The sequence below is a fragment of the Falco punctatus genome (genome assembly GCF_963210335.1).
Source record: "Falco punctatus genome assembly, chromosome: 15".
NCBI lineage: Eukaryota > Metazoa > Chordata > Aves > Falconiformes > Falconidae > Falco > Falco punctatus.
Genome location: NC_137595.1, coordinates 20329921 through 20347291, shown reverse-complemented (window position 1 = coordinate 20347291; position 17371 = coordinate 20329921). Strand labels below are relative to the sequence as shown.

The following is a 17371-nucleotide window of genomic DNA, read 5'->3' as shown; positions in this document are numbered from 1 at the left end:
TGAAGTGCAGAAAAGATTAGCAGGAGAACAGCAGACAATCCATCCCTCAGATGGGAAGCAATGCTGCTACAACTGAGTGAGTTAACTATTGTGCAAACATGGTGTTTTTTCCATGAGCTGAAGTCAGTTTTGGGGTTTTGTTCAGCTATGCAAGAGCACTGGAGTTACAAGATCTCAGTTCCAGTTTACAACTAATTGGGACTGGAGGTATTCAGGGGTAGGAAGTTGCCTTACTTCTCACCTTGTCTTCAAACCCATTGTCTGTAGCATAAGTGGGTGGCTTTGCAGGGTACCGGTACAGAATAAAGTCTCGCCTAGGTAAGCAGAAGCAAAACAAGACTTAAAAGAGCATACTTTTAGTAGAACCAGGTTACGAAGAAGTTTGCAGGGAGCTGTTTAAGAGAATCTGCTGTTGAAAAATCAACGAAAATACTTTTCCTGATAAATTAACGCTATCATACAGCAATAGCTAGATGAGCTACTACCACCCATCTTGGGGGGGGGGGGGGGGCGGGAAATTACCTGGGAAAACCCATTATATTTAGTCATAGATTAGGTCAAGTACTTATGCTTACGGCAGGGTGCTCAGACACTGTGGCAATTAAGTCCCAGAGATTTAGTCATCTGCAAAAGGATTAGAGCCTCCGGACAGGAAACTAGTAACTTTTGCAAAACTTCAGTTTGTTCCTTCAGTACTCGAACAGAAAGAGCCTGCAAAGGGAGTGTTCTTCCTTCTACCACTGGAAAGCCAGACCACTTGTTACAGGACAGCAGCACCTGTGCAGACTTATGTTACCTTTGAAATAAATATCAGGGTTTACACACGAAGTAGGGTAAGTACCCCTAACTACTGGAGTTCTCAGGAACACCTACATGAGTTTTAGTCAGGCTTATAACTACCACACAGTGTTCCTACTACACACAGTTCCTTGTTTTTTCCTGTTTTCCATCCTTCAGCCACTAGAAGGAAACATTTGACTTCACAGTTTAACATTAGCAAAAAGATAACAAATAAACATCACTGGAAACTGACGCTTCTCTTCATTCACACTATAAGAACAAGGGCTGCGATGGCACCCATTTACGTATTAGCTCAAGTAACTTCATTAGGGTAGCATTTCTCACCATGTTTAACGCATTAATATCTCAACAAAAAATAAAAGGTTTTGAGGCCAGAATCCAAACACCATTAAGTCCAAAACACTGTGAAACTTAACCCAACACAACACTTACTTGTACATCACTGATAAAGCCTTCATTTCCAGATGGCCAGCAGTTTCCTATGCAAGATTATGAGATTATGACATAGCAGAGCTGTCTTCAACACAGAGAATTGTGTTCTAGCTGTCTGTAGCAGTAACTTTAGTAGAATACTTTTCTAGTACTTCAGCTTTGTTAGAACAAATGATCAATGCATTGAGAGTTGAGATACTAGGATTTTGGGGTGGGTGGTAGCGGAATCTGCAACATGGGATGGCCATGATTACCAAATAAGATGGAGCTAATTCTGGCAGTGACTCTTACAAAATACCCTTTTTTTTTTAATTTAAAAACATTACATGTGTTTCAGAGACTGCTGCGTTCACCATACTTATTGGTTAAAGTCTAAAGAAATGGGAGTTTGAACTCCAGTATTTGAATCTGGGGGTAAAGAAGCAAAGGATTGCAAAGCCTGGTAAACATTTGATGTAAGCAACACTCCACATATATCACTTTTCCCTTCTTAAGAATTGCAATTATGAATAAGGCCCACAAGAGGCCTCAGCTTTACTGTCCAGTGTGCACAGATTGCTCCTTTGCACCAGCCCAAACTCCCCACTAAAACTGATATTGTTTATACACATGAATATTCAATACAAACCCCATAGTATCACCAATTCAAATAAGACCCCAGGATTGAGGTCTATCTGAAAAAAACAAAACACACACAAACAAACCCTAAACCTAAACCACCAAATTTTAAACCATCACCTAATTACTTTCCTGTTCTAGTCTCCTGAACTTGTAATCTCTTTGCCAAGTATTAGATCAGTCTTACCTTTGGATCTCCCAGTCGCTCAAGGTATTTCTCAAATGCTCCTTCCACATACTTTCAACAAAACAAATACAAAAACTTAGCCAGTTGTAAAGCAAAGTTAAATGTTGGGGAGGTGGGGTGTGTGAGGCATGACAGGGTGCACAGACACAGATTTGGGACTAGTCTGCCAATTCCTATCATTTTTGGGTTCTGAAGGGCTATGGTCTGATTAGGGGTATGACTTCAGCTGTTGTCTGCCTTAGAGCATGGGAATGATTTGGGGTACCAATGTGGACATACCAAGATATCTTAAAAAAATTAAGAGCATGAGTCTGAGTAATACTCCAAGTAACTGATCTCCCACCTAGATTAGATTAAGCACTTAACTGCAATTACAGGGGGAGAAAACCAAAACAGACACCAAAAAACACTCAAAATCACCCCAACAGCACAGAGAACCACACTGCACACACACCCCTGCACGAACTGTCTCATGCAAAACCAACCAAACAAAAAAAACCCCAAAACCTCATAACTCTATGCAACAATTAAAAACACTCTAGTGTCTTCTGTCATCTTTTGATGCTTATTTCTTACTCCAAGATACCACATATTTCCTACCTACTAAATTCCGTGATGGTTGCTCCACAGAGAAAACACTACATAAATAATTGTCACCCTACTGGTTACTCCAGCATTAGTAACTCACCCGATTTCAGGAACTTCAGATGCATAGTCAAATAAAACTTGCGCGACTGCAACTCAAATAAGGTAAGCAAGCTATCACCGTGCCATTTCTCTGGTCTTACATGCATCAAGCCTAGCAAAGCATGGCATGTTTTCAGTGCATATGTTTTTGAGGGTATGTTTACGGCTAAACCACTCGCCTCCTCCCACATTACTTCCTAACTACACGTGCAAAACTGCCTAACACACACACTACTTACAGATTGAAACTTGTGCTGGTGTTGCCTCATAAAAAAAACACAAGCTTTCCTGACTTCCACGTGGTAAATTTGAGATGAAAACACCTGAAAAAAAAAAGGTTGTGAAACAATTAAGGAGAAAACTGCAGAGTTTAGTTTATGCTTAACACGACGCTTGTTTTACTCTCGAGGGGTACCCCCGCCACAAAGCGCCTCAGAGTAGCAGGAGAGGAGACGCCGCACCACAGGCGCCCGGGGGAAGAGGCTGAGGGGAGCGCGGGCGGCCCGGGCGCCTGCCGGCCCCACACACCTCCCCACCCGCCACACCTCCCCTCGGGCACCCGGAGGGGCCTCCCGCAGCACCCACTGCCAGCCCCGGGCCGCGCCAGCCCCGCCGGGGGCCTGAGGCGCCCCGGCTCCCCCCGGGACCGCTACCGGCGCCCGCCCCGCCGCCCAACCTGCTCGGAAACGGCTCGGAAAAGTGAAGAGGTGTCCCTGGCCGTCATCTTGCGGTACAGCCCCAGGCTGCCCAGGTACTCGTCCATGGCCACCTCGCTGAAGGACTTCTGCCCGAAGTACTTCTTCCAGCCCTTCTGCATCTTCCCCGGGCGGCTGCGGCTGAAGCGGCGGAGGCGGGAGACGGGGGCTCCGCGCGGGGCTGCGCGGCGCGTGGCAGCTGGGCGCGCGGCGGCTGCTAATGAGGGGCCACGCCCCGGGCGCTCACCTGCGCCAGGGCCCCCGCTGCCCTCGGCCGGCCGGTGCGCGCCGCTCGGGGGCCGCCCGCAGCCACCTCGGGGTGCCCGCCGAGAGCCCCCGCACCCCGGCTGTGGGGGCTGCCCGCGCCGCGCCGGAGCGCCGTCAGCCCCGGCAGGCGTCGTCCCCCTCCGGGCCTGCCTCGGGCAGCCAGGGGAGCCGTGGCTCATTAACCCCTTCCAGCTCCCTTGCGGGAGGTGCCGTGCCTGCCAGTAGCTGCGGAAAACCCCAACGGTTACTCAGAATTGGCTGCGGCGTTCCTGCGTGCCCTTGGACTGGAGGTGAGCTGCTAGCGGCACTCCCGAAGTAACGGCTCTGTAACATTTATTACGGAAGTGAAAAATCTCGGTGGATCCTAACTCATCCACTATCTCAGGGATCAGCAAAAGTCACTTTTGCACAACTGTGCAGTATGACTTATTCCATGTATAGCCCTTATGCCTGGTTTGATGGGGAGAATGTCCCCTTGTACGTATAACCTGCTAGTAAAAACTGCACTTGGACATCAGATGCACCAATTTGGGAGTTTTCATTGTTTTAAGCAATAGCAATTAAAAAACCCAAATGGTGTACTTGCAGGAAGGGCAGGAGCACCAACTATACACATATAGACTCTACATAGTCCGAAGTATTACGGACCAAATAGCCTGCATGAATGTTTTTGAGTCTAAACTTCCTTTGTTTTTAAAAATATTTACTGAAACAAATTGATGGTACCATCAACAGTTGACAATTCCAACACTTTAAATAGGGAGCTCCAATCAGCATCAAATTGGACGCCCTGTGCTTCACAGAAGTCCCAGCCAAGTAACGTGGCTTGATTGTATTGTCAACCCTATTCCTCTCCTATAGGTCATGTTTTACTTTGGGAGTAAATCACCCAAACCCACGAGAGTCGGTGGACCATCTGGCAGCAGGTTTGCAGCTCTTGCCTTTTTCCACCCAGATTCACCACGTGCCCCTTTCCCTCTAAAGAGGCTTAAATCTCTCACTTCTAAAATTCTCTTTTTGGTGCTTCTGTTAAGCACATGGAATGAGAGCTGAAGGCATTTGCTTATTTGCAGAACATAACAGGCACATTAGCAAGGACAACTTATTTCCACTAGTACTAGGCAAATACGGTCAAGAGACCACTAGATGTATGTCATGCTTGTTAAATAGTTTAGCTTCTCCTCCTCACTGGAATTACCAACTCAGTGCAGATTTTGTGATGTAAATATCTCTCTATCCCAGAAACTAGACAGTTCATACTCCCTGCCTTGTGGGCACTGTGCTCTTTTAAGCATAAAGCTGGATGACTTTAAACTGGCACTAAATAGGAAACCATTTTATGTCAGTTAATATTAACAGGCATTTTCTTTTGCCCCAGTTGGTGGACTCTTAAGTATGGAAGGCCTTTCTAGGAGAGGAGAAAGGTTTTATTCTGACATCTTTATTCCTCTGTATTGTTTATTGAAATCCAACAACTTTATCCAAGAACAAAGCAAACTTTTCTGGCTGTCCAGGAGGAAAAGGTTTCAAAGTTGACAAGTCCATTGACTGTAGTGTCTCCACAAGAGTGCTGTAAAAACAGATCAAAACCAATAATTACAAAAAAAAAAAATCCATCCCAAAGGGAAATTTTTTCTTCACACAGTTTTCTTTCTATTCATACATAAATAATCCTTTAGCACAGAAACAGTATTAAAAGACACATACTGAATGAAAGGAAGAAGAGATCCCACAAACCAGTGGGCCCAGACCATCACTGGCAGGCAGCATTGCTGAGAACACACTTCGATCGATACCGCAGCTTTCACAGACAACCTCAGCTCTTAACTTTTTAATCTGTGGTTGCCATGTTGGGAGACTGAACAAGATCTGAGGATCTTCATCATAAACTGTATCAGGAAATTAATCCTATTTGAACACATGGCATAGTTCTCCACTTAACAATCTGCCAGAAAGAACAGCTAAATCAATCTGTTAGCTTGCTATTATCAGGCTGCAAATAAGGCTCAAATGCTAGGCACTGTTCAACAAAAGGAAATAAAAATTCCTTCATCTCTGAAGCTGTCAGAAGTACTGAGATAATGAGAAACTTGTCCAATATAAATGAATGACAGGCCTAGTCTTTTCAGAAGGCTCTTCTGAAACATACAAAACCCTATTTGCAAGGCAAAGGAAAAGATGCAGACTAAATAATGGGAGTTGGATTTCCTCTGCCTTCAATTTAGAGGTCATCTGTTATTTACAGAGTGCAATCAATCATAAAAACAGTAAGATACAGTCAAAACATGAGAGCAAATGAAACTAACAGGAGCCAGGATGAACACAAACAAAAGGAGCTGGGGTTTTTTTGTTGTTATTTTTTCAGGTTGGTTGATTTCATTTTTGGCATTTTTTCCCCCCTGAAGTGACAGGCAGTAGATTTGTGAAACTCCTTGTCAGAGGATGTGGTGCATTCAAGAAGTATGGTTAAAAAGGCAGCCTGAATAAGTATTTCTGAATACTTATATATTCATGTATGAATGTACCAAACAAGTACATAAGACAGAGGTATTGAAAGTTATGAACCAGACAGCATCTGATTTAGGAATCCCCCTGAATCAAAGTACTTATGCGCATCAGAGGGAAAGTAATACAGAGAAGTACCATGTGTTCTTCCCCTGTTTCTGTTTCAGCTGGGCATCTGCATATGGCCACTGCAAATAGGATACTGAGGTACGTGGACTCCTGATCCATATCAGTAAGGCCATTTGTATGTTTTGTTCTAAATACTCCAGATACTTTCAATTTTTATTACGTCTGCGCATCTACAGTCAGCTTCAGTGCCTTCCACGAGGAAAGTTCACACAGCAAAATAATGAAACAGAGCTCTAAGCCTACAGGAAGCAATTTATTCCTTATGGCTCATGGTTATAAACTGATAGTTCAGGTTGTATTATTTTTAGACTTCAAAAAATAATCCAACAACTAGTGAGGAAAAGCAGAGAAAGAGAGAAGCTGTTAGGTGCCTCTATGATGCCACCTGACTCTTCAGAATTCAGCCACTTCTATTTGGTTTAAATTGCTCTTCTTTCAGTCTGAATACATGTGTCCTCAAAAACAAAAATTAAAAAAAAAATCATTAAAAGGAGTCATGGTAAAAAGGCTTAATAAGTTTGGTAAATTAGCTCCTAATGTTAATCTAGCCACTGTGGGAAATCTACTTTGCAAACAAATGGTCGTTACAAAGAAAAATGTACATTTCCTTGTTACAGTCTCAATACTGTAGTAACAGAATGATGGTCCTGAACACGGCTTGTTCAGTCAGGACAGCCGCAGCACCCGCATACCTGCAATTACAGCAGAAGACGTGCCCATCTCTGTGGAGCTGTTTTGCCAGTTCAAGCTGATGGTTGTTCATCAGCTTTTCGTTTATTACTACTACGAGTGGTTTTTCTTTTCCTAGAGCCTCCAGACAGCTACCTGCACCTACAGGAAAAACGGAAAACACCCTGAGTTTTTGTCCTGAAAGAGGAAGTTATCATTGCGCTTGCTCTTGAAACACGGGAGGCTCCTGAAGGTGAGCACTTAACCACTCACCTCTAGCTGCGGACCTGAACATTCACTGCCAGCCCACCCCCGAGCTAGAGAGAAACAGACTTCAGGCAACCGACCGCCGCTCCTGTTCCCAGGGAACGGGCTCGGCCGACAGACGGGCTCTACCTGCGTGGCTGACGACCAGGTCGGCCCTCCCCAGGTCCTCAGCCAGCGACTCCTTGTAGCGGAAGGCTTCCACTGCCAGGGCCGTGCCGCTCAGCGACGGCGGCAGCGCGCCGCGCCCGACCTGCAGCACCAGCTTCTCGTAGCCGCGGCTCTGCAGCACCTGCGGCGGAGGGAGGGCGGCTGTCGGCGTGTCCCCAGGCCGGGCACCGGCGCGCCGGGCCCTGCTCCCGGGCACCCCGGGCCGGCGGCCGCCGCCACCCTCCGCCGCTTCGCGCAACGGACCGTCCCTCCCGCTCCGCCGCCGCTTCGCGCCGCTCACCCGGGCCCCGCCCCGTACCCCGCCTCAGGCAGCCCCGTACCCCGCCTCAGGCAGCCCCGGCACCCCCGCAGTCACTAACGGGATGCGGCAGGGCGGCGCAGCTCCCACCGCGCAGGCGCCCGGTTGAGGCGCTGCGGGCAGGCCGTGAAGGGGAGGCCCGGGACAGCCGGGTGCTCCACCGCCTCACCTGCAGGGCCGCCGGGGAGCAGATGGTGGCGATCAGGTCGTCGAAGCTGGTAGTGCCCACCGTGACGAAAACGGACTTCATGGCCGGCCGGCGCCCGCGCGGGCCGATCTGCGGGCGGGGAGCCGCCAGAGGGCGCCGCGCGCCGCCCGCGCGCTGCAGCGCTCCTCAAAATGGCTGCCGGCCTGAGGGGGCGGTTCGCCGCGCGGCGGGGGGGACACGCCCCCTTCACCTCATGGCTCCCCCGGCGCGCTCGTCAGCCGTGTTCAGCGACCTTTGCCTGGTAGCCACGAGTGTCTTAATTTTTTAGACTTTCGAGGGTGGGGTGTGGGGGGAGTAACCCAGATTATTCAGAAAGCTTTTCCTTTCACGTTATTGTAGCACTTGGGGCACAGATCACTGTAACCGACAGCCCGAGTGGGGCCTGGTGTGGGGGGTGTTCACAGGCGGCCGTTGCCACAGCTGCCTTCATAACTGACTAGGGCTAGGGGTGGGATTGCTCGGCCTGGCCCAGCCCTCTCATGGCACTTACTGTGTGGGTAATATCTATCACAAAAGGATGGTAGAAAAGCAGTTAGGCATGCTTTGGAGGCGAGACTGGTGCGTGGGACAACTGTTCCCTGAAGCAGTGCTGTGGTGGGTCCTGTGAGGGCAGCCATGGGCCTGGCCAGGGGACGCACCGCGGGCCTGAGCAGTGTCACCCGCGCACGGTTGTGGTGACAGGGCAGATGGTGGGCTGCCAGCCTTTGGGTGAAGGAAGGCAGGAGGAGATGCATACATTTATCTCAGTGGGAGAGGCTGGGTCACTTTGCCATGTGGATATCCTTCCGCTGATACCACAGGGATTAGCGAATATCGGAGACAGAAGGAAAAGAGGCTAATTCAGTTTGAACTCTGTTGTTGCGTGCTTTGTTTAGGTACTTTAATTCTGGCTACGTATGTGCGCTGTGTCAACTCCCCCCCAAAATCCTGGAAATGCTGCAAACTGACAACAGGTACTGTTGGCTCTTAGTTGATCCCAGAAAGTCAGACATAAAAATTATTTGGCATAAATAGATGAACCTGCCACAGGAGCTGAGATTGCAACTCCAGGAAAACCCTGAAAGAGACTGAAATCAAGGCTAGGAGTTGTACCCTCCTGGTTTCTTTTTGTCACTTTGCCACTGACCGGTGTTAGCACCTTGGGGAGGTGCTTATCTTTAGTTTCTCTACCTGCAAGGCAGTGTTTAGCATTTTAGCTCCTCTAAAGCTTTCTGTGGAGGTGATTATATTAATGTGCAGAGAATTGAGTGAGTCTTTAAAAATTTTCACTGTAGTAAATATTAAAGATATTGAAGAGGGTTTTTTTGTCTACCCTGGGCCTTTTGAAAGATACATTCTCAGTATCATTGGATACAGCTATGTTTCCCTTCCTCCCTATTGCCCTTTCTCTAAGTATACGTCTTTCTGATGCTGTTTCAGGCTGATCTTACTATCTCCTTACGGGGACTGAGGAAAAGTACTCCCTTTAGCAAAGACATGTCAGCTCCCTGTGGAATGTGATCCTAAGAGCCAAGGGATAGTAAATCGGGCAGGAGCTGAGGCTGGAGATGAAAAATAAAAATGCTGTTCAGTGCTAAGCCATGTTAAATCAATTGCAAAGATGAAGTCACCAGTAAATCTATTATTTCAGGTACATTTCCCCTTTGTGGTGAAAACTGGGGTGGGGGGTAGAGGTGGGGATAACATTTCCATTTCTAAAAATATCCAAACATTAAATCTGTTAACACAGTCTTTTCCACTGAAGGCTAACAATAACCCCTTAGCAGTTGCACAAAGTGAACTGTTTGCTTTCTTAATTGCAAGTGCAACACAATGTACAATTCTACAAAAAGAAACTATTCAAGTTAGACACCTAAATCTATCTATTCCCTGAATTAAATGTAATAGATGAGGTCATATCTGTATAAGCTATTGGGTGTTCCAAGCAAGATGCAGAAAAGATGTAGCTATCTTGAGGATAAGTCTGATTGCCATGTTAATGGCTCATTCACAATGCTCATTAGCCCCCTGTTGCTTTCATTTAGCATAACGAGCCACACTGAAATGTATTTATTTTTTGATTAAAGCAAGTAGTGCTGACAGCAGACATGGCAAGGGGGAGGGTGGCACTTGGGAAACATGCTGTAGAGCAAAGCAGTGTCAGAGTCCTGGGTGCATAGGGCCTTAGTGGCCCTGACCAGCCTCACCCAACTCTTACCACTCTCCCTCAGGACAAAGAAGCCAGGAGCTGAGGGTGACACACAATGCAAGCCAGGCAAAGACCTCACCGACAGGGCACAATCTGACCACACTAGAGAAAAACAAGCAGCACAGTGGCAGCAACAAATTCATCAGGCAAAGGCAAGGTAACAAGCCGTTTCCAAGGTCAGTCCAGGCAACCCAAACAGCAATTCAGGAGCAGAACTAGCAGCAAGGACACCTACAACTCACTTCTGTTCTCCCAGTATAAGAAGGACATGGGCCTGCTTGAGCAGGTCTAGAGGGGGGCCACAAAGATGATCTGGGGCTGGAGCAGCTGAGAGACTAAGGACAGACTGAGAGAATTTGGGTTTTTTAGGCTAGAGAAGAGAAGACTTCAGGGAGACCTCATAGCAGTCTTCGGGGGGAGTGTACAGAAAAGATAGGGAAGAACTCTTTATCAGGGAGCATAGTGACAGGACAAGGGGTAATGCGTTTAAACTGAAAGAGGGTGGTTTTAAATCAGATATTAGGAAGAAGCTCTTTACTGTGAGGGTGGTGAGATGCTGGAACAGGTTGCCCAGAGAACTTGTGCATGGCCCATCCCTGGAAGCATTCAAGGCCAGGTTGGATGGGGCTTTGAACAACCCAGTCTAGTGGAAGGTGTTCCTACCCATAGAATTAGATGATCTTTAAGGTCCCTTCCAACCCAAACCACTTTATGATTCTGTACTATGATTCTAAAGACCAAGTTTAAAAATTAAATCCTCATCAGAGAGTGTGCTTGGAAGCCCCAGCTGAGGCTGGTCCAGGCAATTAAGACCTGCAGTCAAGGCCCTGACAACTGATGGATAGGAAGTGAGACTTTGGGATTAAAGGAAGGATGCTAAATTATTCAGGTGTCAGTGATGAGGGTCAGCACATGTGTAAATCTTTGTGAGAAAAGGTAAGGACAGGATAATAAAATTATTGTAGATTTATTTTTTTTCTAATGAGGAGGATAGAATTTAAATGTATTGCGGTGTTTTCCTGTTTATATCATTATTTTATATTAGGTTAATTACAGGAGTTAGGAAATTACTGTTCATTTGTACTAAAGCAGTGTAACTCACTGCATGCATGCTCTTACTCTGCCAAAACTGAAAAATAAACTAAGTCCACACATTCATTCTGCAGTTAGAAAAGGTTTACAGTGGTTGCCGTTGTACCTCAGCTTTGACCTTGCTTTCAGCTATCCACTTGTAACTTATAGTTCCTATAATGTAAGGCACGCTCAAGAAAATATTCCATGCATGAGCAGCAACTTGTTCATACCTCACTGCTTGCTGCCTCAAATTTCAGCAGAGTAAAATGTGTATTTAGAAAAATGAATACAGTTTGAATAATACTAGTCTTCATAACCTTCAAGTGAGAGAGAAACTGAAGTACAGTCTGCATAGTATTGTGAAATAAATTCCTATATCTAGGTTTGCTCTGATGATTAATGTTTGCGTACAGAAAAACTTCTTATTCTTCCAGTCAATGGGTGCCTATTTGGTGGTATTTTCTAAACTCTGCTCAGTGACTCTTGTCAGTGCTTTAGGGTATTCACAAGTTAAATTAAACATTGGGCATTTTAGGAGAATGACACGTTAGGTAACAATAAACCCATGCAGCTCAAGGAAAAAAAAAAAGATTTGGTGACCCCTTCTTACTCTTAAGAAGAGGTTTGGACTAATTTCTGTGTGATCAAAGAACTGCTCGAAGGGAGAAAAGCATACTGCTCTTCCAAAGTTTAGGAGGCCTGATTGCAACAAGAGCATGGTACTTCAAGTTTCAGGGACAGCTGACCATACTTAGCAGTTTGCAAAAACAGACCTAATTTTACTAGTGTGTCAAATGGAATCTTTCAGTTTTCTTAATTAAAAATGTCCAGGAGTGAGTGAGCACCTGTCAACAGGGAGCTCTTACACTGAATCTCTTTTAATAGTCCTTGTGGAAGGTGTTTATAGAGAGAGAGTTTTGTTGGAAATAAGGGTTACAACAGCTATTCTTAAAATACAGTATGTTCAGGATCATGGCCCATCAGGTTTTGCATTTTATTTTGCTTTTATTATGAGTGCTGAATTTCACTTCTACAGGATCCTGTTTTGCTCATTTGCTTTCTAGAATGAAGAGAATTCAGAAATCACTGGAATGATTTCTGAGTATGGAGCGGGTCTGTGTGATTCCAGCTTGCTATTTTCCATGTGGCACTGAAAGTCAGTGTCCTCTGCAGCTTGTACTTCACCAGTAACATTGCGGTGACTTAAATTTGTATTGGAGTTTTCACTGGAGGGTACATTCCACTTGCACATTGAATTAGGCTTGTTAGGATGATTTTAAACTAAAAAGAGGGAAAGCTATCCATTCTAGGACTCAATCTCATTTGAATTTGTACCTGCTATTTTAATTAGAAGTTGTGTAAAGCATAAGTGGAATTTTGTCCACGAGTGCTTATGCTGTGGTCCATGAGAACTACAGATCATTTCAGAATGAGATGCTTGGAGCTGATCCCTTGCAGTTTTGAGGCAGTTAAAGATCATGTAATCCAGACTTGGTGCTAGGTCTTGTTTCTGGCCGTTTGTTCCTTCCTGTGCTCTGCATTTCTACAGGTACTCATACAACATCACAGTGATCCAACTCAGAGAGCTGATCTGACAGGAAAGTGATCTGTTTGCAGTTAGATCAGTTCCCTGAGTTGCACAAGCAGCACTAGTAGCACAAGGATGCTTAAGTGTGGCATCTTGGACTGAGATTGATTTCAATGCTGGAGAATGGCACCTACATCTACCCCTTCACTGCCATTAGTAGCTGCAGTCACATGCTCTGAGCCCCGTGGCTCAGGGTGTTGAGTGCCCATTGCCTTTGGGGCAAACCTTGTGTGAACCTGTACCTGCTTGGGCTGGAGAGTCTCTCTTTTCAGTGCCAAATGTTTCTCTCCAAGTGATATGTGTGGGATATTGATAGAGATATTCAAGAAATATGGGCTCAATCTGACATAATGTAGTCCAAGACCCCAGGGAGAGGCTAGGAAAGGGCTAAAATGGAAGATACGTTCCTGTGAGAGCTTGCTCCCATCTGTGCTTTTTATGGCATAATTTATATTATGATATTTTCTTCCCATGACAACATCTGGGCAAGAAACTGAAGATGGCATGAGTGAAAGCTATTTTTTTGTTAAGTGAGAAAAGATGCATGCCTCCTCCTTTCTCCTTAGCCTTTATTTGAAATGTTTCTCGATGTGCCTTCAAAGCACTGTTGCTTTGTATTCAGCTCAGTTTCCCACACTTTGCCCTGAAAGCTCCGTAATTATATTATTCAGGAGTAAGAAAATACATGTGAATAAACTGGGCGGTTCACATCTTGGTTTCTGAAAACTACATACTGCCCTCAGTTTGCTCTTGAAGTCTAAAGAATAACTCACAACTGTTGTGATAAAACTCGACCACTCCTGAAATGCTTGGGCTGCAGACAACGTATCAAATAATCATTTAAAAATAGACACCAACAGAAAGGCAGATAAACCTCCAAGATTTTCTTTGAAAGGCAAAACAAGCTGATGACTAGCTAGTTAAAAATGCAACCCTGTCTTTCTTTTACCTTGTATTTTGTGCAAAGATTGATTCTTCATTTGGCTTGTGATATAATGGTGCAGTGGATGACATGAGGCACAAGAGAACAATTAGACTTCTCCACACTAAATTTACATTATGTTTCATTATTTTTTACATGTTATGAATGTGCAAAATGAGTAAAGATAGTCTTACTCCTATTTCTAGTTGGCATTATATAAATTTGAACTGAGAAATGTTCGCTTCCTTTTCCTCTCATTTAGACGTAGTGCTGTACCTGTGAGGGATGATATTGTTGTTACCGTAGGGAACTGTGAAAATTAGATGGAGAATATTTTGGGGAATGATTCCTTCTTATTAGTATGATTCAGAGATGCTTCATCTGGGAAAATAACAGAGGAACATTTGTCAGCCAAATTTAAATAGTATACTTTGAAATATTCCATCACAACATTTCTACATCCTTTGAATTGTCTCTTTGTTGGCTTGTTATTTGGCGGTGGGGATATTGTCAGATATCTTACAGATACACAAAGGATTAAACTGCCTGGGGACAGTCAAGGGGATCACTTCTTCCTCAGGGCTGGCTAGTAGAAGACAGGCACTGAAGCAGCACGGAGGAACTGTGTCCACTGACTAAATATTTCACATTTGAAGTCAGAGGAGAGGCTGTGGCTTAGCTGGAATGAGTGTCCATGACCTAACAACTTACAGATTTTTCTGAATTTTGCAATATTTGATGGCATGGCTTGAAGCCCCAGGTTCTGGAATTACACAATTGTGATTGTTAAGGCCTTATTCTTCTGAAGGGGAGACCAAGAAAACAACTGAACCTTAAAGCCCTAAAGACTAACACAGAAATAATATGTATTACATATCTGTAACAATGTATCTTTTTATTATTCCTGTTTTGCTTTGTATTTACACAATGTCGTGATTTTTTGAGACCTGACTTCTGGAAGCTCAGAGCTTAGTGGTTTATGAAAGTAACGTGCTGCTGGTCTTTGCCGTGCCCATGAAGCAGCAAGTCACCTCTGCGCTGGGATATAGCACATCCTGTGTTTCAATCCTTGTTACAAGGAGTGTGGCTCAACTGATTTGTACCAGCTGTTGAACTGGATCTTTAGTGATGCTTGATGCCTCTGCTAGGTTTCTGTCAAGGGTAAAATGCTTGCATTGAAGAACCAGAAAATGGGCTTCGTATCAAATAAAATTTCTCAAAGCTGGTAATTTCCATTAGGTGTTGGGGATATTTGGGAGATTGTAAAGGAAATAATCTGAAGAATGATTGCAAAACAGGCCGGTATGCAGACATAGGATGGAGTCTGAAGTCTGTTACAAGGAACATTATTCTGGCTGTGAAGGCTCGATATGGTGATGTCTCCTGGCAACTGGTCCCTTCAGCTCCCCAGGGAACCTCTGCCTGTGACAGCCTGGCACTACTTGCTGTCTGTAGAAAGCCTACGCCACTATTCCTGCCTACTAGCCACCAGCAAACACCTCCACAGCAATCCACTGCGTGAATGGCCTGTGATTTCATATTCCTGCGTAATCCCTCTGACAGCCAACCCTATTAAAAATTCATTTCCATCCAGGCAAATCAGACTCCCTGAAATCAATTGAGCTTTGTTCTCTGAAGGCAGCTTGTGCTGGTGCACATGTAATCAAATCCTGAGGTACCTTGCATGCATTTTTACGAGCACTGAGATAGACTTCATGTTTCAATTATTCTTTTTGATGTGCATTTTTGAAGGAAATTAGAATATTATGCTCAAGTAAACCAACTGGTTTAGATCTTTCAAAAGAAGTTCCAAGTGAGCAAGCAGAGTTCCTGCCTTTTCTCAGCCAGTACTGACTATGCAAGTACACACAAATATCTCTCTTTGCCATGCAGCATAAAAATAGGTAAGGAGGTGACCTATGAACTCAGTCTAAATTTCACCTCTGTCCATTTGCCTATTATTTTCCAATAGCTGGCTCTTGGCAGCAGTATTTTTGGTAGGCATTTTGAATTGCTCTTCAGAAGTCTTCGGGGACACCTAAATCAGTCCACTGATTAAGTAAATGGATTTTAGAAGTATGTAGACCTGCAATTAATGAAAAGCTACTCTAATTCTACCTGAAAAGAAAACAGAAGAGCATGGGTGTTGGGCAAACACAGTAAGTGGTGTTCATAGCAGCAGAGGACTGCCCAAATACACTGCATCAAGGAGATCAAAAGGCATCAAGCGTGCAGGCTCCTTTTAGATCAGTCTTTTCAGCATAGTATTAGCATCTCTACGGTTGCAATGCCTCTTTTTTTCTTCTCAAGCTGGCTCTCAAACCCAAAGTGAAATAGTGAAAGCATAAGAGTTTAACTTCCCAGCTGATCAGCGGAGACAGCCAACACAGGTCTGCACGATACCTGAAAGATCGAATGTTTCACACACTGAGCTTGCCTGTTTCCAGCAGGTTTTCAGAGGAACTGTACCCTCTGCATCGTTCCCAAGCCTTTGCAACAGCAGGAGGGGTGCTAATAGCAGTGATAGTCATGATTCATTTGTCTTTCCTTTTTGTTTATACTAATAAGAGGATAGTCAGCTTATTATTTATAGCCAGTCTAGTTTCCATTAGACATTAGGGATCAAAGTAGCCACTAGATACTTGCCAAAACCACTGAGCTCAACTTGGAGATTCTTTAACAGCTGTCTGGGCCACCGTTTTTTTTTGTTTGCATGTTTATATAGCAATGAATCATACTGTGAAGATCAATACCAGAAATATCTTTGTTTGCATGCATTTCCTGTTTATGGCCGCCTTTTTACTGCCAAAAATGCTAGAAATATTTTATGCAGAGGCAGACCAGAAATTTAATATTATGCAGTGATTTTCACAAAGATAGAAGATAAAAAATTGTGGCTTTTATTTTTTCATGTCCTAATGATATATGCAGAGACATTTAAGAGAGGTATATAGTCATATTTACAACTGGAAAACTGTTTTGAGAGTGTGTTCCTATGCACTTTACAAATATGCTCTTATTTAGGTTATCAACATAAAATAGTGAATCTTCTTTCAAGATTTCTTGCATCATAATTCCAGGACAACATTCAGCTGTTTAAAATAAATAATCTTGCTAGAACTCACTCAGAAATACTGGACCAGATTCCTCCCAGGTGTAATTTAACTAACTTAGATCTAAAACAGAACTCAGTGTTACATTTGGGAGAGTCATTACTGCTGCATGCACTAATGTCAAAACAAGACTGTTTTACATTATCTTGTCCCTAGAGAAAACTTTGCTGAACTCACGATTGTCCTGTTTGCTTCACCCTGTAGCATACTTGTGCATGGCCACCTGTACTTCTATGTACAGTAACACTGCCTTTCCCTTTCCCTGATGAAACCAAGAGATGTGCAGATACTAACTGTGATGTGACTGTTCATTTATATAAGGTTTTGTGTTCCAGTGTTTCCTGTTAGTGGCACACTACAAAGCACTGTTCTTGTCACGGTCCATACTAAAATGGTGATTCATGGTTAAGTCAGTCCAAATGAAGGGCCTCGTTTTGGTTTGTCTGATTTTTAAGTGTATCACAGATTAGGCTGACAGCTGAGGGTAGACTGAGATCTTTAATCAATCCAAAAGCGAGGTGAAACGTACTTGGCAGATGTACGGACAGGTCAGCT

The 17371-nt window shown here is 44.4% G+C and overlaps 3 protein-coding genes across 3 annotated transcripts in view; 1 reads left to right on the top strand and 2 right to left on the bottom strand.

Annotated features, from left to right (window-relative positions):
- ALG13 (ALG13 UDP-N-acetylglucosaminyltransferase subunit) overlaps positions 1-7973 on the bottom strand; it is a gene marked incomplete at its 5' end in the record, with an annotated part of 30480 nt that extends 22507 nt beyond the window's left edge. Inside the window, 9 exons of the mRNA XM_080365204.1 lie at positions 242-314; positions 1234-1280; positions 2039-2089; positions 2965-3048; positions 3402-3934; positions 5148-5257; positions 7014-7152; positions 7387-7728; positions 7814-7973. Of these exons, the coding sequence (XP_080221330.1) occupies positions 242-314; positions 1234-1280; positions 2039-2089; positions 2965-3048; positions 3402-3934; positions 5148-5257; positions 7014-7152; positions 7387-7728; positions 7814-7973 (1539 nt within the window). The remainder of the gene's footprint in view (positions 1-241; positions 315-1233; positions 1281-2038; positions 2090-2964; positions 3049-3401; positions 3935-5147; positions 5258-7013; positions 7153-7386; positions 7729-7813) is intronic.
- Positions 7974-8178: 205 nt separating this feature from the next.
- DCX (doublecortin) overlaps positions 8179-17371 on the top strand; it is a 143062-nt gene continuing 133869 nt past the window's right edge. Inside the window, exon 1 of the mRNA XM_080365914.1 lies at positions 8179-10276. The gene's annotated coding sequence lies outside the window, so the exon portion shown is untranslated. The remainder of the gene's footprint in view (positions 10277-17371) is intronic.
- The window catches only part of SERTM2 (serine rich and transmembrane domain containing 2), a 41683-nt gene continuing 34581 nt past the window's right edge, over positions 10270-17371 (bottom strand). The window contains exon 1 of the mRNA XM_080365927.1: positions 10270-17371. This exon is cut by the window's right edge and continues 34581 nt beyond it. The gene's annotated coding sequence lies outside the window, so the exon portion shown is untranslated.